Source organism: Python bivittatus, unplaced genomic scaffold, assembly GCF_059951505.1.
Source record: "Python bivittatus isolate LINGU-HERP-01145 unplaced genomic scaffold, Pbiv_v1 ctg000700_np1212, whole genome shotgun sequence".
NCBI lineage: Eukaryota > Metazoa > Chordata > Lepidosauria > Squamata > Pythonidae > Python > Python bivittatus.
The window spans coordinates 63108111-63129661 of NW_028277098.1; the positions used below are offsets into that span (position 1 = coordinate 63108111).

Sequence of the window (21551 nt, forward strand, 5' to 3'; positions counted from 1 at the left end):
CAGTGCCAGGAAAACAAGGAAACAAAATCTGAATGCATAGTTTCTTGGTGCAGCTAAGATTGTCCATGGTTCTTCTTTAAGGTGTTTTACTTGCTCAAAAGGCTTTGCATAATGCTTGTTTTGTCATGAGTTAGATCAGAGCAATATTTCAAAGCATATATACAATAAACTAAAATTCGCTGGGACTATGATGTGTTATTATAAAATATAATGTATAGTTATATGTATTTGTGCTTTTATATATATTTGTTCCAAAGCATCTGTTTATAACAAAGAATTCCTCCAAAGTTATTTTGCTGTCTGCAATTAAAATAATGACAGCTAGTTTGGTGTAGTGGTTAAAGGCTCTGGGCTAAAATCAGGAGACTATGAGTTCCAGTCCTGTCTTAGGCACAAAGCTAGCTTGGGGCAGTCACTTTCTCTCAGCCCTAGGAAGGAAGCAATGGCAAACCACTTCTGAAAATGAAAATTAATCCCTTTTCACATGTATGGTGATGTGTTAGAACAGTCTCAAGCGAAAAGACAATGACTTTTTCTGGTTGGCTGATGTATCAACCAGTCAACACTTATGAAACTGAACATATCCAGAGCTTTTCTTTCTGTAGATGTATCAAGCTATGGCAAAACATCATTATCTTTACCTTTGTGATCTATTTCTTACGTTAATAGTAGTCTATTAAGTTCTGCAAGAAAATAAGTAATATGGTCTTCCATAAGTTGCAGTTTACATAAAAATAGACTTGATCTACCTAATCATTGAGCTGTGGTATATTTAATGCTGCTGTTTTAGGTCTTTATAGTCAAGTAATTGATCCCCCTAATACAGGTAGGTCTCAATTAGTGCGGTTAATGAATCCCACGAAATGGTCGTGTTATTCAGATTTGCATTATTCAAAGTGATATTTCCATGGAGAATAAGGTTAGTGGTTCCAGCTTGATGGAAATAGGCAATGAAAATTTTTAAACAAATTTTTATATGTATTTAATGAAATATTACAGTAAAGGATAAAAAGGGCATACTTATAATTTAAATTTATGGTTAACAGAGTCACAGAGTAGTTATAGAAAGCAAAATAAAAACAAAAGAATTCTACCAGAGATTCAGGCATTCCAAAAGCTCATCCTATTTTACTGTAGCTATGACCGTGTTCATGTCATTCAATTACATCAAATTTTTGCTCTAACGTAGTAACAAGCTTCTTCTTTTTTCAACTTGTACTGTTTTCCTCTGACAGAATCTTCTTTTTCTCCATTTTGTACACACGAAGATTAGCAGCATCTAAAATCCCAACCGCAACTGCTCATGTGCTAGCCTCAATTGTGCACGCGCTAGCCTTGCATTAACTGAATTTTGGGTTGCATTAAATACAACCTAGTATCAATTTACAATCCACACTAGAATATTGCATTATTTGAACTTGCACTAATCACAACCTACCTGTATGCTAACCTTTCTCAGCCTGGTGTACTGGGACTATTCAAGAACCTCTGGCGGTTCTAGTCCCATGAGGCTCAGGAAGTCTGCTGATGATACATCATAAACAGCAGCACCAATTACCTGAGCTAATCAACCAACAATGTTACTTGTTAGTTCCTGATATTCTTGAATTCCACGCATAATTCCTCAGATTGGTGGCACTGACTTTCAAGTAAGTTCCACAAGCTCAACTGTATTTGGGTAGAACTATATCTAAATGTTCTTACATTGGCAGAATAATTTAGGGAAATGTAAGGGGAGGAAGGCAGGGTTAACATTTTGGAAACAGCCATGTTGGAGAAAACCTTACCTGATGAATGAAAACTTCCAAGATCAATTCTCACACAGCGATAACAGTCAGGAGATACATAAGTCCCTTTGATTTGTGCTTACTGCTGGCCTGTGGGAAGTGAGCACCACTGTGTGAGTTGCTCATACTGCTCCCTACTGATTACTTTTCCATTGCTGCTCATTTACAAGCCGCCTTCTGCTGGTGTAACTCCAAACAGCCATCTTTGTGCAAACAGACAAGTGACAGAAGCCATCTCTTTTTCTTGTTATTTGCCAGGGCAAATGCTGGAGGGAAGATTACATTGTCAGTCTAATTGGCTTCCATAGTTAGAAAATATAGGGATGAAATCTTGTTTTTCATTTTGCGTATGTTGTAGCCTGATGTGTGTTTACTAAAGGGAAACAAACAGGCACAACTGCAAGGAGCAGGAAGAAGGGGAAACACTTAAGAGAGGGGACTCATGAACTTGATCATGGGCCTAATGGATCCACCTCTGGCCAAGCTTATGCTGTGGTGAAAGAAGAGCTGGATAGGACAGGTAGGTGTAAAATGATATATGTTTAACAGCTTTGAGCACAGGAAACTTCAGCAGCTGTAACTCACTGCAACATCTAGCCAACTATGGCTGATTTTGGAAGATAAGTCAACATGGTTAGCACTTGGATGTTAGGTCATCAGGAAATTCCAGGGTGGTAGACTAGATTGGGAAATTAGAAAGCAAACAAACCACCCCAGAAGAAGGCAATGGTAAACCACGTCCACAGTATTGTCAAGAAAATTACATGGAAGTGTTCATGCAATCACCAGGAATTAAGTTCAATCAAGGAAAGTATAGGAGGACTATTTTGTTTTGTACGTGACCATTTTTTAAAATAGTAATTTTGTTAAAAATTACAATTACAACAATAAAAATGAATACAAACTAAAGAAAAAAGAAAAAAATAGAAGCAAAAAAGAAAAAATAGAAAAATAGAAAAGAAAAAAATATATTAAAAAGAAAAGAAATATATAAAGAAATGACTTCCCTCTTCATCACAAGTATAAACAATTTTAGTAATTTATCACCTTCTCTTAAAATACAACAAATGATCTCTTCTTCCCATATCCCATCTCTTATCTATAAACAAATCCTTAAAAACCTTGTCATTTCAGTCCTGAGTCAGTAAAAGTCCATTAAGGCTTACCAGAGATAACAACATATCTATTTTAACCTTGATCAAATAAACCAACTTTATATTCCTTTATTTCTAATAATCTTGATCTTTAGTCCCTTCAAATAATGTCCTACAACTTGATTTCTTTTCATTTTTTCTTTGTCCCTCCTCACAAAATTCTTCAAAGCTTTAACAAGTCTCTTTCGTAAATCCAATATAGGAAAATTATCCAGGTCACTTTCTTGGTTTGTTATTTGTATATCCCTTTAAATTATTAAGATATTAGCCGGTTTCTTTTGTATGTCCAGTATAACATCTTTTTCCATATTATTCTTGCAGCCTGTCATTTTTAAATCCACTTTCATATCAGTCTCAATCTTGTCAGGTAAAACTTGTTCTTCTTCCATAACATCTTTTAAACACAGTCTATCTATAGAGGCAGACACTCTTAAAATTAATTTCTGGGTCCATTGTTCAAAAATATCCTTCAATATGTCCAATGTTAAAATATTTTGCTTCATTCTGTAATTGTAAGTTGAGTTTGAGTGTTCTTCTTTAATTGTAATCTTTAGTTCCTTCTAGTTCCCTTCTAGTGTCCAATTTTTAAGGTCTTACGTATCTCATTATTTTTTAAAAATAATTCAAAACAAAAATTTTCCCATGCAAAGGATATTTTTATAATTAATTCCAAAATCTTATTTCAAATTTATCTGGACTCCAGATAAAAGTCCATTTGTAACTTTCTAAAAGTTTAATCACCCTTTTGCTGTTTATTCTAAAAAAAAAAGTTAAGTCCTTAAACTTGTATTTAAAATTACTTTCACTAATGATTAAAGGAAACTCACCCACTGCTGTAAAAGGTTTCTAATAGTTGAAAAGCAGTTAACAAGCAATTTCTGAAAGTGATTAGAAAAGGAAGTAGAACGTTCTTGGTTTTTATTGACTTATGAGCTACTTTGGTTTGTATTATCATAGGAATATTCATTTAAACTAAAGGCATAGATACATCCTGGATTCCAGTCAAAATAAGCCAGTAATACCTTAGGTGGAGAGGAACATTTTCTTGAACAAATGCCACCCCCTCAGCAAGAATTTGTATCTCCGTGTTAAAGGAGTGCAGCTAAGCCCAATGGGTACAGATGCTAATTGTACAGATCAACAACTTTCTTGGCGTGAAAGTTAGCTACCCATATCAGAATTAAACTATGCAAATTCTTCCAAGTCTGAATATGCAAGATACTACTATATCCACACCGTAATCTACATTTACGTCAAATTCATTTTCCCACCTGATCTGTGGGACTACAATTTCCAAAACACCCATGTTGCTGGCTTGCTGTGTAGATATCTTGAGAGCTATAGCTCCAAACTGATAATGAAGCTCAAGCTCAGATACTTTGGTCACCTAATGCAAAGAGAGGACTCTTTGGAAAAGACCCTGATGCTGGAAAGATTGAAGGCAAAAGGAGAAGGGGACAGCAGAGGATGAGATGGTTAGATAGCATCACTGAAGCAATGAGCATGAAACTGAGCAAACTCAGGGAGGCAGTGAAGGACAGGAAGGCCTGGTGCGATATGGTTCATGGGGTCACGAAGAGTCGGACATGACTTAACGACTGAACAACAACAAATAGCTCCAAAACATGTCAAAGCCACTAGGTTTGGGTAGGCTACTTCAGAGGAAACATCACTGGACTCATTTATGATTGACTTCAGAATCGCTATGTTGGGAAGGATGCCAGATCCATCCTGTACTCTTAAATATTCTTTAGTCCCTCTCATGCTTGTCTCAGAACAGAGATTGCCAGTAACATCACCAGGATACTAGCGTTATTTTAAAATTAATGATTGGCTAATCAAGTATTTCAGGACCCTACTTTCTATCTTTGTAGCCACAACATTTTTCCATAATACAAGGGATTTTTTCAATGAAAAAAACTTTGAAGAGGTGTTTGGAAATTTTAAAATAAAATTCCCAACCTGATTCCTTCCAACAGCCATTCTAGGACACCAGGCTGCTGAATTGTGTCCAGAACCAAATAAACATGTATGTTTTTTGTAAAAGGTAGGAATGATTTAAACTGGCAAGATTGGTTAAAATCATATTAGCTGAATTCTGCACTATTTGGAGCTTCTGAGTCATCTTCAAGGGCAGATACACATGTGACATATTACAGTAATCTAGTGGAAGGATTACCAGAATATATATCATTGTGGCCAGACTGAAAGTAGCAACATCCACTAAGATATCAAAGTAAGTAAAGTTAAAGATACTGGAAGAACATCTGGGTTTAAATAAGTGAAGGAATGGATAAAAACAATACTACTGTTGATTATTATTGCCGCCCAAACAAGATGATATGGATTATACTTTCTGGAAACAAACTAGATCTTTCAAAGTGGTGTGTAGTAACAGTGATGTGGACCTTTAATTAACCTGACATCAGTTGGGAGACAAATTCTGCTAAGCACGATAGTTTCAGAAAATACCTAATCTATCTTGCTGACAATTTCCTCCTTTAGCAAGTTGAGGAAGCCAAAGAGGATCAGCTATTCATGGCCCGGTAGAAGGGAAGAATAAGTTGGTGAAGTGGTAGGAATAGGAATGTGGTAGAAAAGCTACCATATCATACTGGAGTTGTTGAATGTAAAGGAAACTAGAACTCAGTATAGTCAAATACATTCTCTTGGATTTCAAGAAAGTAGACTCTAATAAACTCAGAGCAATGATAGTAGGGTTTAATAGCAAAAGAAGCTAATGCGAAAAAGAGCTGAAGATGGGTGGAAGTTACAAGAAATAAGGAAATCCTAAAAGCAAAATTACAAACTGTTCCAATGAAGAAAGACAGGAAATAAGCCAGTGGGATCATAAATATCCAGTTCAAATTGTGATGACAAAATATGATGAAACATTGTGTTGTGGCACCACAATGCAAACCCCAGCCTTTCTTACTTGTCTCCTAATATCAGATGCTGGTACGTAAGTCAGTCATATGTTGACTTATGTACCAGCATCGTGACATTGCACTGCATTTTTGTCATTTGCCCCCTCATGTTCTCCTCCCACCCACCACAATGCCTAAGTCAGTAATTGTACAAAAAACTTAGTGAAGAGCTAGAAAAAAGGGCACATCTAGGAGATAGAAAGAAGACCAAGTTATCAGAAATGAGTACACAGAGAGATAGCCCAGAATTGTAGGGATGTGTCAGTGAAAGCAAGGATTAAGTGCAGAATGAAGTGAGGTTGATGAAGGAGGGCTAAGAGTGAGTGACTGGCCCTAACTCACCCAGCTGCTTCATGCCTAAGGCAGGAGTAGAACGCACAGTCTCCCATTTATTCTTGCCAATATTATAGCTGAAAATGTCAGATTTTTTGCAAAATTCTTTTGTACCTTCTGCTAGTGAATGAGATATAGTGTTATACCTTATATGGTATAATGAGCTAAAAGCTAGTTCTTGATGGCTTAGAAAAATCTTCTCTCCAACGATGGGCACACCTTGTTATGATTACACAGAGTATTTATATACATTCTGAATTCTGAAAGAGAAGTGTTAGTAATGGACTACTGAAAATGAATACAGCTTAGTCTATGAAAACATCAGAAAGGATGTAGGATTAGTATGGTTTCTTTTGTGAATAGTGGCATAAAGAGGAAGAAAAGCTGAGTTTCACATATTCATTTGAAATAACCAGCCAGATCTTTGGTTCTATGTCTTCAATATCATAATAAATCCTTTTTTAAAAAAAATCATGTTATCTATCTATCTATCTATCTATCTATCTATCTATCTATATATATATATATATATAAATTGGTATTGCATTCTGTGATCCTTCATCACTGTAAGAGCACACTTTGAGTGTGGCCTTTAAAAAAACTGTTTGTTGTAATCAGAACTGTACTAGCCAAGGAAAGAAGTGGGAAAGCCTACACGGAGAGCCTTCTTTTTATCAACTTACTTGTTCTGGCTACTTAATAGCATGAACTGAGTTCAGAGTTTTGCAAACATGTTTACCTAAGAGCAGGTAACAGTGTATGCATAATTGCAACCTTAATTAGGGATCCTTTTAATGAATGAAGTAGAGGAAATAATTTGTTCCATTAATAATGGAAGGCCTAAATCCCTTTTGTTAAACTGGTTTGATCAGCCTAATTAATGCTGCTTCCCTTTCATCCCACCATACCCCATGTTTATGCCCTGCAGAGTACACAGCAGCTTCTCTGCAGTTAGGATTTGTAGGTAGTTGGAAGCCCTATAGAAGTGATGCAAGGACACCTTCCTGTTTTCTGTGTACTCTTGTACTAGACAGTTTTCTAATTTTTGTTGATCTGGGCCACATACTAGAGGTTTCAAGACTGCCACCCCTTAAAGATGAGGTGGGGTGTTATATATAGCTTTAGATGTTATACTGTATTAGCTAATGAGCAGTAGGAGGCACAACATGACTGGTTTCGCCCTTATTGGAACTCTTTTTAAGTGTTAAAGAACGTAGAACATCTAATATGGAGGATACCTACTCCTAAACAGTCCCAATAAGAATGAAACCAGTTGTGTAGTGACTTCTATTGGTTAGTAGCTAATATAATAGTTGGAAGTCCTATTATGTGGAGGCCTTTAGAGAGAACGGCTTCAAGAATGAAGAACTGGAAAGGAAGGAAAGTTTAGCTTAATTAAAAAGAAACAAGGTTAGGAGAACCCTTAGTTAAAGGAAATATGAGAGACAAACTTTTAGTTTATATTTTAGGTATTAGAATATTTGGGGTTACATTCAGTTCTGTGCACAGTGCTAGAAAGAGATGCTTCACAAAACTGGGAATACAGATGATGTAGCACAGCATTTGCAAGGCTCCTGTGGCTGCTTCTGAAGCTGTTCCCAGTTGTATCTGCACACATACACATACATATACAGTTTGCTTTGCAAGGAGCCTCAGGAGCCTTTCAAAAGACACACCTGCTTGAATGATTCAGAGAAATGCATCGCTCATATTCCTGAGCATTGCAAAACACTTATTTCTCATGCTTTGCCCTGCCCTAGCATGCTGCCTTGGCAAAGACTACTCTAAAAGTTGACAAAGTCCTGAAAGAAAGAAACATTAGCCAAAGCATTCCTAACCTGCTGTGCTCTAGGTGGGTTGGACTGCAAGTTTTCTCTTCTCAGCCACCATGGCCATGCTTCAAAGAGTTGCACATCTGTGACAAAAACAATCACATGACTAGTTCTTGGAAATAATGAGTTTCCACATTTTGGGGGGGGGGTCTGCAGGGTATAGTAAAAAAAAGTAAAGATGGTGGTTGCAACAGTGTGATTGATGCTCTTTTTTTATGCGTCGCATATAAAAACTCACATAAGAAACAGCCTTGATTGGATCTTGGCCACCCTCTTGATTTTTTTCTTACCACACCTTGCAGACACCCCTGACCATTTTAACTAATTCATAGGATTTCACACTACTGTGGCAAAAGGGGATAATCCAGTGCTAACATCTTTCCCCCCCCATTTCCTTATCTAGAAAATGCAAGCATTTACATTTTAAAATTCATCTTAAATTTACATATTTATTTTCATGTTGGAGTATGAACTACCAAAAGTCTGTCCTTTGCCATTTGTCTCACATCCTATACTCTCCCACAGAAATGAAATTCTATTATTATGTTCTTTAGCATTTAAACATGTCATAAACAAATACAACTTAAATCTTCCTTGATGAGTCCATTATTTTTTACTGGAAAGTGGTTTTGTTGCCTTTTTATTTAAAAAAATCAGCAATAAGCAAGTAGCTTTAAAAAGTCAACTGTGAAGTTAAACTCAGTATTTAATAGTTGGATATCCCATTGGTTCTTAAATTGCTTTGCCCAGCCTTGAATGTTGCTTCTCTTTAATTTGAATAGGTGAAGAAACAGATCAGTATTTGATCTAGTTTATACATTACTTTAAGTTGGTTATGTTTAATTGTGGTTTGTTGAATAAGCCACAGTTGGCTGAGTTCACACATAATACTAAGTCAAAACCATAACCATCAAGAGAAAGTCAACAGTTGGGAGAAGGATAGCTACATTACAATAGCTTTTCCTTGGAATAAATCTATAATTTAGAAGCTGTTGCAAGTAATGGAAATAGTGACTGAGATGGGATGTGGTAGGGGACTAAGAAGACCATGTTAGTACCATGTTTCACCCAAGAAGTAAAATTACCATTAACTTCAACATGCCCTCCCTCTCCTCCCTATGACCTCAGGTTCTTCTCTTCACCAGCATAGTAACAAAGATAGGAAGTAGCCGTGATATTTTCTCCTTGAAATTGTATTAGGTCACTTGGCTCTTCAGATGGACACGGTGAAGGAAACTAACATCCAAGAGCAGTCAATTGAGGAGCAGTATCTGTTCTTTGCTATCAGCATCACTCACTTTAGAGAAAGCACATATAGCAGAACCAGGAAGGAATAAGGATGGGTTCACACAACTCACTAAATCATAAACCATAGCTTATAAGCCATAATGGCTGTTCATGTGACATACTAAACCAAAACTAAACAAACCCCACATTATAACTTATTACTTTTTAGCCAGAATCTATGTAGTGGGCCCAATTATTCTACAAGGGTGGAATCTGGTTCTTTTCCAGTCTGAAGCTATTGGGACTGCAGTTCCCAAAATTCCCAGCTGGTGTGGTTGACATAACTGGAGCACGCCAGGCTGGGAAAGGTTCTACTAGGACCTCAGCAGCTGCAACTCCAGGATGCTAAATTCCAAAGGTAGAAAGTGATGTACAGTTTCTTAAAGAAAACATTGGCTCTTTCATCAGATTTAACTGAGCTGCCAGTTTGTACTACTAGCCAGTATCGGCTGAAGTTCAGTTTATTCTTGCAGCTCATTAAAAAGACTGTCAGAAATGAGATATTATCAGAAATCTCTATGGCTGATAATTGGCTTAGTTAACAGCCTGTGAGGAAAAGCAATGATATTTGAGAGTTCATTAATTCATAATGAGTTTATGTAATTTGTCAGTGGCTCAGTGGCAGGTAACAGTCTTTTAGACCTAATAATCACCTTTCACACTCATGGTGTTTTTGTACCCAATAATTTTTGTTGCCAATGTGCCATTTCATACTTGGTCTTAATTGTTCCAAACTGGGATCAAGGATACTTCTGACCTTAAAAACAATTATGGCTTAACAATAATTACTTCATTAATATTGTACCTCAAGGTATACTGATATCAGTTTTAAACTACTTTAATTGCATGCCATACATTTATTTATACCATTAACTTAGATGCTGGGAACTGAAGCCCTTGAGGGGTGTCAGGTATTCCTGACAATTTGCAGCACCCTGAGGCAAGGCTAACTATTTTCTTCCTAATTAGATGGGAAACCAGGTCAGTAAATTGCTAATAATTAATACATATTTTTAGTATAGGCATAGGTAGGGTCTTGTGAGCAAGAAAAGAAGAAAGCTAAGGTTTAAAAAATAAATGGAAAAAGGCTAACTTTGAAAAATAATCCTTACCTTCATATGTTCATTTGTATATTTGAAGTTAGGGTTGTATATTTGAAATAAAGTGGCCCATAAAATGTAATTAAAACATGTAAGATGTTTACTACAATCAATAACAAAACAGCATTGACTGTAAGAATAAAAGACCAGAAATACATAACATGTGTAGCCCACACCAACTAAGTCAAGCTATACTAGTTTAAAATGCCTGACCAAACAGATTTTGACCTGGTGCTGAAGACTATAATTTTGGCACCTCTTGTACTACCAGCAAGCACCATGAAAAGATTAAGAAAATAAAAATACATAGACTTTAGTAAGTATCTTCATCTTTATCTATCTTTAATAATATTAAAACTCTGCTCCCAATAAGCCTGCATCTGCTGCAAAATGAAAGATTAACTCTTAGTTTACTGTATACCCTTTCCATTTTTTCTTCAAATCTAAAACAGCTTCTTCGCCTTCAGATCAGTTTTTGACTGCTGGCAACTGCCTGGACTAGTTCCTGCAGTTTTTTTGGCAAGGTTTTTCAGAAGTGGCTTACCACTGCCTGCTTCCTAGGGCTGAGAGAGAGTGACTGGCCCAAGGTCACCCAGCTGGCTTTGTGCCTAAGGCAGGACTAGAACTCATGGTCTCCCAGTTTCTAGTTTGATGCCTTAACTACACCAGGCTGACTCTCAAAACTTCTATTACACTTAATTGAAGTGGAGTTGACAGCAGGTGGTAGCTGATGTTGGAAGTAAACAGGTTGGCCCTCATTAACTCTTCAGTGGGGTCTGCCTGGGATTCCTCGTTGATATTTGAATGGAAAATTAAGAACATGGGAATAGTATGTGAATTTAGAACATCAGAATAGCTTGCTGAATCATGCCAAGACTCATCTTGGTCCAGTAATTTTTCTGGTCAACCAAATGCTTCTGGTATGCTCACAAGTAGGGAGTAGAAACAATGCAACAATAGTTTCATGCAACAAGTATTTGGGGGCATGCTGCTCTGGACCCTGAGGTAACATTGCGTCTTCAAGACAAGTAGCACTTAATAGACTTATGTAATCCCCCTTCAAAATGAGGGCTCTTGCCTTTACACCCTGATACTGTAATAGCTAATAAAATTAGAAATGGTGCAATGGAGGCATATCAATTTGTAAATCGTCTACTAGATTTGTTTGATTGACGATAGGCTTTAGATAGACGTTGGTCTTAATACAAGATGCAGTTAATTTACAGAAGTCACTGCAATATAACATAATAGCGGCCCTATTGGATATGCTGTGTGGCTATCAGACGTAGCTATGTTATTCTACTATTCCTGCCTGTTTCAAAATACCAGATTATGGGATTAAAGTATCCATCATTAGCATTACACTGGTCCACTATTTTAAAGTGTCCCTGAATCAATTGCTGCGTCTTCATATGGCTGGCAGAACCCTTTCGTGTTTCCAAGTTGCATCTGGATCCCAGCAGCATTTGAAGCCGGGGTGCTCTGGGGGCTGTGGCTCAGGATGGTAGTTTTGTGGCTGCAGAGGCTCCCACTGGACAGCTGCCCCTTGAGATTGGGACGAAGACTCCCGCAGCAAGAGAAGAAGCGGAGGACATCGTAAAAGAGGTGCCCACTGAAAAACATGTAAATCCAGGGATTACAGCAACTGCTGAGGCTGGCCAGCAACATGGTGATGGTGAAAGTCACATCGCTTGACTCTGAAGCAAAGAGAGAGATAAAGTGTAAGACGTTTTCTTTTTCAGATCTGTTTCAACAATAATAAGAACAGTTGAGTGAACTTTGGGGATAATGAATCATGATCAGATGTATCTGTATCCCACTGTATGTGTATCCTGGATACAGTTACTGCATCTTGGTTCATGTGTACAGAGTAAAAATACGCACCTGTGTTAATGATCACATAATCATCAACATGTAAATGTGATCCTTTTTTAAAAACATGAAAATGTTCCTGCTCCCAAAGTATGGTATCCCCTCCCTCCAGAACTCTGCTCAGTTCCTCCCCTTCTGTTTTTAGGAAGGGAGTCAAGTCCTTTCTGCTTTAGCCAAACATGTTCAAGTTGAACTAGTTTATAGTCATGATTTTTAAAATGTTTTTAACAATTGCAGTTAGCTGTCTTAAATGCCCAAAGTACAGAAGGGGTGAATAATAATAGTGTATTAATATGCAAGCTTATGTAAATAGTTGCCATACTGTTCATTTCATTTCACGCTTATTACAGACATGATGAGATAATTTCTCTAGAAAGGTATGGCTCTCAGGGGCCTCCAGCTTCCATTTCAGCTCTAAACTGCACCCCCAAGCTCCCCAAAATGATTTGAAAAGAATGTAATCACACCCATGTGACTCTTGATCTCCTGCAACTCTCTGGGAGGTCCAGAGGCTGCACTGTGGTCTTCAATCACTCAAAGGTTGCCTACTCCCACATTAGTCACATATTTTTAGAACTTCAAAAATAAACACAAATCATAATCAATAAAGGGATTATTGTTCCCGTTATTGTTCCAAGGATTATAGAAGATGGTAAAAAGTATAGAGAAAGGGAAAATTAAAAACTGAAAACAATAGTGCAATTATTTTGCCCTTTTTTACATTTGTAAAGACTGAATTAGTACCTTGAAATATATTCCTGTAATTTTCCTTCATGCTAATTTAAAAAACTTAAGAACTGCCATTTGCTCCATAAAAATCAATGAAAACATTGCTATCAGCTTGAATAGTAGTAAGATTGTTGTAAGAGTTTAATCCAGGGAACATTGCTTAAATTCGATTGATACTAATTAGACTTTATGATAAACAGGGATTTATCTTTTTATTTTACATAGCATTTCTCTTACTTTACATGAAAATCAAAATCAAGGGCATTTATTTTAGTTCCAGTTGGTATATCCAGTTGGTATGACGTACTGATGGTGCTTTGTGGTGAAGCTGCTGTTAATCGTGTTATTCTGAATATTAACATAAAAAGGAAATGAGGGGCCTCTCAAATTCTTACAGTTCAAAATATTGAAAGGTATCACAGGGCTGCTATTACTATAGCAATTTTGGGGGAATGGGACTGGCCTTTGCAGTGATGCAGATCTTACTAACAATGTCTCTTATACCTAGCATTAGCATCAGCAGCCCACTTTCAATTTTAAAGCCCACTAGTTGCGCTTGCCATGTGTTTGATGTGGTACGTCCAGCCCCAGCAATGGGTTGATTTCTAAACATTTCAATGCACAAGCACGTTTGTTTTCCCCCTGGCATTCAGGGAATCTGAAGCTTCTTGGAATCTTTTCGGAGGGGCAAATTTATTCTGGCGCTGCCTATATTGAGTCACTGTTTCTGTTTACCTTGCCTTTCACAGAAAGATAGCAACATGATAGACAAGCTTTTTTTTTAAAAGGGGTTGCCTTCATGCCACAGATCTTCCACTTAGAACTGCAAATGCTGAGAAGAATTTCTTACACCAGAAGTGGGCAAAAGAAAGATAATTGGGTGATTTGGAGTTGGTTGGCAGGGATTTCTGACTTCAGTAGTAGAAACAACAAGAAGAGAGGCTCCTGTCTATCTCCCCATGCTGACTGGAGAATTCTGGGACTTGAAGTCCACACATCTTAAAGTTGCGAAGTTTGAAAAACTCTGAATTATATGAACTGCAAAGATGATATAACTTGGACTGAATAGAAAGACAAGGCTGAGTGGGATATTAGAAGGAAGAGGTACAGAAATCTCCCTTAGTGGTCCATTGTCCTTCCTGCGCACATTGGGAAGGACAGTAAAAGCAGGGCTGTTTTGGATGTGTCTCCTATGCAGGTGACAAAAGCCACCCTGCATCTTAGAGGCATAGGCAGCAGTAGCTGGGACTGGCTTGAATGTTGATATCTGCATAAATAGAGCAAGTGGGCTTCACACGTGCATTTAAAATGTAATGCTAACATGGTGCCTTGCTTGTACGCCTAACAAAGGATTAGAATTCAAGCCTCTGATGGTCTGTAAGCATTGGAGCAATGATTCCTCGCTCCCCACACTTTGCAATTTGGTAAATCTTATTATTTTAAGTTTTAATTTACAACCTTCAGCTAGTGATTATGCTTTTTCTAAAGTGCTTGTTACTTTTAATTATAATCTCCAAACACATTGCTGCTTTTAATGAAAAAATACAGTATTTGATAAAGGGTTGTAGGTAACACAGCTGAGAATAATTTGATTGTAGGTCTATTTAAGGACATTTGTAATATGTACAATCATAACTGCATATTCACTCCTATTTGTAATAGATGTAATCAACTAGATTACAAAAAACACTTTTTTTCTCATTCATGATTTTATTTCAAAGGCACAATTTAGGCACGTGTGGATTTTATAATAATATTGAAATCTTTGGTTTTTAAAAAATAACCAGGAAGGATCAAAATCAACTTACCTGCAATTTTCTTTCTGTTCAAAGTAATTTCAAGTCTGCCTTAATAAAAGATGGGAATATAGAGCAGTGCAAACATTGCAGTACATATTACTGTATGAATGTTTGTGGCAGCTGAAGCACTCTGTATTACCAAGATGGTGCAAGATATGTAGGTAGATGTTAGGAGATCCACTTTTCTTCCCTTCTTGCTGGATATCAAGGCATGGTGAATGGTGCTTTATTTCTCTATCAGCTCACGCACATAAAACAGGAGTGGGTAAAGAGTGTGCATGAGCAAGAGTGATAGAGGATCATTGCAGGTGTTGTATTTAAAAAAATCTGTCCTAATTCCTTTTTTTGTTGAGATGGATTTGAAAGAAAATCCATACTTGTTCCATCTGAAATCCTGACTGAAATCCAGTAATTGCACTGGCTATGAACCCCTATATATGACTCTGGCAGCAAACTGACTTTCTTAAACTGCTACCCTGTCCCTCCAGTTAAAAGTGACTCACCGTCATTTGGTGCATTCTTATCCCACACTGACCACATCTGTACACTGAAGAAAGGTGCCCAACAGGCAACATAAGCCACCACTATGACAAAAGTCATTTTTACGGTGCGGATCTTGGCACGGGAGATGGTACGCACGCTGCTAACCCAGGAGCCCGAGTGGCACCCTTCTGCTCCATTCTGGTCACTGGCTGTGTATGAAATAGCATCCACTGCAGAGGGACCACACCTTTGGGTCTTTCCTCTAAGATTCTTGCAGATCTTATGACAGATGAGGCCGTAACAAACGGAGAGGATGACCACAGGCAGCACAAAGACAGACAAAGTCATCCATGTAATGTACAGCTTTGCACCCCAAGGGTATTTGAAGTCTGCCCAGCAGTCCAGCACACCAGAACCTTGGCGGATCTCCCTTACTGAGAAGATAAAGAACTGAGGTATGCTAAGCAAGCAGCTTAGTAGCCAAGTGACTCCAATCATCAGATATGCCTGACAGGTTGGCTGCTGTAGAGTACGCAGTGGGTGGCACACAGCCATGTAGCGATCCAGTGTCATAGCAATGAGCATGTATGTGGAGGCAAACATGCTTAACACCTGCAGGTACTTGACAACCCTGCAGAGTGGATCAGGACCCTGGAAACGATAGGAAATTTCCCAAATCATCTGGGGAAACACTTGAAAGAGGGCCACCCCAAGGTCCGTCAAGCCCAGGTGGAGGATGAAAAGGTGCATCCGACTCATTTTCTTCCGAAGGCGATACATGGCAAGAAGGACACCCAGGTTTCCCATCACAGTCACCACCAGGATAGCAGCCAGAACCCCAATCTCAGCCTTAGCAAGTTCTTCATCTCGGGTGTGGAGGACAGTCTCGTTGAGCTCCCCATCCCATGGCTTGATGTTCTCCAGCAGAGAGCCATCCATGAAGTTGCTGAAGTATGTAGTGTTCCTCTCCATTGATTAAGGTTCTTCGATGTTTGATGATTTTCCAGAAGTTGATATGGCAATATGATGCTCTGGGTAGCTGAGAAGCTATTTCTCTCTCTCAAAGTTAGATCAGACTGTGAGAATAATAGCAATAGTACTTTTTGGGCTGAATTGCATAGATCTAATTAACTTTTCTATCTTGGATCAGGTCTGTTTTTCTTTTTTACTGATCGTGCCTTTAATATTTGGCGCCATTATTTTTTCATATTTAACTAGCAGTACAATTGTTTCTAAACAGCCTTTTCATGGTTGCTAGAAAATTTGCAAATCTGTAAATATTCAAACTATACAAAATGCCTTGATTAATTTTTGTTTTTCACTTCTGTACCCATCCTTCAGGATAAGCTCCCTCTTGAGATAATACAATTTCTCCTCTTCCACTTTCTTTACTTCTTTATTAATTCCTTACTCACTTCTTACGTCTCCCTGGCTCAGTGCAAAATTCTTCTTCTCTAATCAGCCCTATTATTAACTCCTTCTAGAAAGAAATATTCAAAATACAAAGAATAATCCTAGAATAAATTGACCTAAAACAAGCACTGGAATATAAATGCAAAATCTAAGAAGGTGGATCTCTTTTTGGATGCCGGCAGAAGCCAGGTGCTAAATCTATATGCTGCTGAACTGACTCAGGCTGTTCAAACCGAGTCTGTTGCTTGGATCTGGGTTTTATAGACTGGAGCTGCCCTCTCTGGTTGGTTCCTGCTGTCTGGCTCCACTGTCATCCCTGCTGCTGAGCATGAAGACTGAAGAAAGTCTGCTGCTCGTCCACATGAATACACATCCATGGGTGTGCACACATGTATGCAAACACTAGGACAGATGTACCTTTCTTTCATGAGCAAAGTAATACATACATTCAGCTAGACATCCAACTTTGCAATCTGTTACTCCAGATGAATATTTTCATTGCTGTGTGTGTAAATAGCACACATAGACTTTTTTTCTTTAAGCTTCAAAAGTTTTGCTGTACTTGTCAGCAAATTATGCAGGCGTGTGGAACTGGCAATACTGAAAGCCTTCTTTTACTCTTTTATTTTCTGCCTCAGGGCCGTGAATAATTTGATATTCAGATCTTTTTCCCCCAGCTCACTTTTTTATGTACAAATGTTTCAAGTAATTTGATGATAAATTAACAGAACAGCACAGAAAGCTGTAAACATTTCAGAAAGCCACTGAAATTATTTTGAGACATCCCATTGTCGTCTTTTTCTCCATTCTCTTAAGAGACTGGGTAATAATTCTCATATCACTGATGGATAACTTTGGAATCAGAATCAAATGGAATATAATTTGACTCTATAAAATGTGGTAAGAAAATAATAGGTTTCCTTCTGTAACTAGCAATAAAACTTCCAAGGGTGTCCACAGGGTGTGGTCAAAAAAATTAAGATGGCAGCCACGAAGATGTGATTGACGTTCTGCCTGGTTTATATGTGTCTGCATATAAAAACATGCACATAAAAACCAGATGGAGCTTCAATCACATCATCATGACTGCCATCTTGATTTTTTTTTTTTTTTTACCATATCCTGCAACACTCCTGAGTGGTCTGACAAGTGTATCTTTATTGTGACTAGTTTTTTGCCATGAGGATTGTAATTGTGCTATTCTACCCAGAAGTGCTCATTCTGAATATATATATATAATAAAATCATAAAAGTATATATATAAGATTATATATTATATAATCTTGTAAACTGCCAAGTGACTCTGGGCAGCTTACAAGATTAAAAATATAACCCTCCAGTGCCCATGGATAAACAATTACATATTAACCATCCATAGTAGCAGAGCTCATCTCCACCCTGACCCAAATACCTGCGGGAACAGCCATGTCTTCAATGTCTTGTGAAAGACTAACAGGATTGGGGTCATCCAAATCTCCAGGGGGATGCTGTCCCACAGGGCAGGTGCCACCACTGAGAAGGCATGACTCCAGGGTCCAACAAGATGACATTGTTTAGTAGAAGGGGCCTAGAGCATGCCCTCTCTACTAGTTCTGGTGGGTCAGGCAGAAACAATAGGAGAGAGGTGGTTCTGCATGTAACCTGGCCCTAGGCCATGGAGGGCTTTATAGGTGATGACCAGCACCTTGAATTGCACCCAGAAGCCTACTGGGAGCCAGTGCAGCTCAGAGCAGAAGTGTTACATAAGCATAACAAGAATTGCAAAAACCTGCAGCTTCTGAGTACTCTTCAAGAGCAGCCCCATGTAGAGCATGTTACAATAATCCAAATGGGAGGTGAGGCATGAGTACCATGACCAAGGCCTCCTGGTCCAGGAATGTGCAAAAGCCGCCCTGGCCACAGCTGCCACCTGCTCTTCAAGCAGGAGCTGAGAGTTCAGGAGGACCCCTAAATTGTACACCAACTCTGACTGGGGAAATGCACCCCCATGCAGAGTTAAAGATGGAAAATCCCTGGAACCAGGGGGTGTTAAAACCCACAGCAACTTGGTCTTGCCAGAATTAAGCCAAAGCCTGTTCTCCCCCACCAGACCTTCACAGCCTCCAGGTGCTGGGAAAGGACCTTGAAAGAATCACTTGGTCAGCCCAGGAGGGAGATGTACAACTAGATATCATCAGCATACTGCCCAGCAGCTTCATGTAGATGTTAAATAGGACTGGGGAAAGAGTAGAGCCCTCAGGCACCCCACAAAGCAGGGGCCTCTCCGCCCCCACCACCCGACTGGAACCAGCCTTGGAGAAAGGAGGAGAACAACCGTTAACACAATTTTGTTCAAATGAAGCCCACATATTGCCATGAATAGCTAACTCAGTTGATACCTCTCAGAGGAAAACAAAAGGGAGTTTTCTTCTCCCCATTCTTTTACTTCCTTGCAGTAGATGTTCTCTGCAAATTGCAAGCACTAAAGCAAGGCAGCATTCTCTCCCAACTGGTACCTTCTGAGTGTCTTCAACTTCCATAATTCTTAGTCAACCACCATGCTGACTGAAACACGTAGGAACTGAAACTGAATACAGCTGGAGGTCTTTGGGCTGTGGAAGGTAGTACTGAATCATTGCTGTTTACAGTGCTTGAACTGACTTTTCATTAGGTCAATCCAGATTTAATCATATTTAGAAGAGATTAATTGAAATAAAAATTCAATGATCTGTTTAAGAAATAAGCTAGATCTGTAGGGTATGCCAAGTTAAACACACATGCTGCCTATTTTAGGATTAGGGCTAAATTAGTCCCATTTTACCACCCCCAATGACCCATTATTTTGGTTTCTAGAAACTGGAACTTGTAACCTTTAATGCAGAATACACGTCTCAGTTTCAGAAAATCCAGAATGGCTTCCAGTTCAGATTTAAATAGCTTGTTTAAAGTACTGCACATGACAGAGGGAAATGTTGGTATATATTTACTTCTTAACAAAGCTTGTTAGGTTAATCTGTTTGTGAACAAAGTCCTATTATGACAAAATCTGAGAACAACTCACTTCACTTTGTAACCCTTTATTTAGCATTCAGTAATTGTGCAAATGTTTGAACAAATCACATCAGTCAGGAGCCAGCATGAATGATCTGTTGACTGTAGGAATACCCAGTTTTGTAGAAATATCGACAGCCATGGATGCATTATGAAAGAAAGAAGTATTTGGAACGCTATACTTCCCTGTGTTTTTCTGATTTCCTGGCAAATTACTAAAATATATAATAAAATCAAAGCAGACCTAAAATTCAGATCAAAGAATTTGAATGGAAGAGAGACTATGAAATTCTTAAATCTGATTTTCCTAAATGATTTTCTTAAATGTGCATATTATATATCTGTGATACAACAGTAATATGTAAAATAATAATGAGGTGGGAAGGATTTAATATTGTATCTTGCCTCCTGAATGTTTTATATCAGTCCCTTCGTTAACTCTCTCTTCCATATCAATCTTTTTCATAAAACCCAGATAATTTAATAATACTATCAAAGCAGTAAGAAGTGCCAGGAGAAAGGGTAATTTCCTCTGACAGAGGTAGAAGCCGATTTTTGAAACTCTTAATTTCAAAGCTTTAAAAACCCAGAATCATTGCATAAATAGAGGCAAGCGACAAATTATTCTAATAGGTAAAGCATCTGATTTTTGGAGAGGAACCATGCACCCTCTCATTCAATTCTCATTTAGATAATTCATAGCATTCTCTCTCTCTTTCTTAAAATGACACGTTTATTTCAATCCCAGTAACTCTAACCCTGCTGTTCAGCTGAAGGACCTATTCAGAGAAACAACTACAACCACATGAAGGCTTGTCCAATTTCCTATTCCAGTCAAGAGCTTGATTGATTGATTACGTACCATCAAGTTGGTATCCACTCTTAGCAACCACATTAAGAGAGCTTCTCTGAGGTGATCTGTCCTCAGTCTGGCTCTTGATGTCTTCCATTATCAGTGTAGTCAAGTATATCCACCTACCTTCTGGTCATCCTCTTCCTCTCTTTCCTTCCACCTTTCCCAATATAATGGACTTCTTGAGGGACCTGAGTGAGAATTATGAATTGATTTGTTTTATGATCTATTTGGTTTTGTTGCTGTCCATGGTATTCTTAAGAGTCTTCTCTAACGCCAATATCCCAAAGCTTCAATATCCTTTTTATCCTGCTTCTTTCACATCCATAGAGTGTCTTAGGGGAAACCACTGCCTGCACGATTCTGAGCTTTGCAGGTACAGACACATCACAGCATCTGAATGTCTTTTCCAAGGCCCTCATGGCTGCTCTGCCACAAATTAGCTTGCAGGTATTTCCTGACTGCTGGTTCCTTTCGATAGTTGATCCTAAAAGGCAGTGATGTCAGTGTCAGTTTTAAAGCTGGTTGCTGTACCTGTTATCACTGTTTTCTTCTTCTTCTTTTTATATCTCATCTTAATTCCATTTGTTCACATGCTCCTTGACCTTCATTAATAGAGCTTCCAGATCATTTGCATTTTCAGTTATTACAGTGGTGTCATCAGCATAGTGCAGTTTATTAAAGTTTCTTCCTTTGGTTTTAAAATTGTGCTCGTCTTCTTCCAATCCAGTTTCCATTAAAATATATTCTGTATATAGGCTGAATAAATAAGGGGAGAGTATAACATCTTGTCTCATTCCCTTGCCAACTGGAGCCAGTCTGTTTCACCATGTTCTGTCCAGACTGTGGCTTCCTGTCCTGTGTATAGTTTTGCATTAGGACAATGAGATGTTCTGGGATTCCCATTTTCTTAGGGACATTCCACAGCTTGATACAGTTGACACAATCAAAG

The 21551-nt window shown here is 38.3% G+C and overlaps 1 protein-coding gene across 1 annotated transcript; it reads right to left on the reverse strand.

Annotated features, from left to right (window-relative positions):
• Nucleotides 1-11779: 11779 nt before the first annotated feature.
• AVPR1B (arginine vasopressin receptor 1B) lies at nucleotides 11780-16275 on the reverse strand. The gene is made up of 2 exons (XM_007439993.2): nucleotides 15324-16275; nucleotides 11780-12117 (listed from the first exon to the last, which is right to left on the reverse strand). The coding sequence occupies exons 1-2, from the start codon at nucleotides 16273-16275 to the stop codon at nucleotides 11798-11800; spliced, it is 1272 nt and encodes a 423-aa protein (XP_007440055.1). The 3' UTR covers nucleotides 11780-11797.
• Nucleotides 16276-21551: the final 5276 nt, after the last annotated feature.

Coding starts and splice junctions, on each gene's coding strand:
- AVPR1B (XM_007439993.2), bottom strand. CDS start 16,275: ATGGAGAGGAACACTACATACTTCAGCAACTTCATGGATGGCTCTCTG. Junction 12,118..15,323: donor TAAGAATGCACCAAATGACG/GTGAGTCACTTT, acceptor TCTTTGCTTCAG/AGTCAAGCGATGTGACTTTC.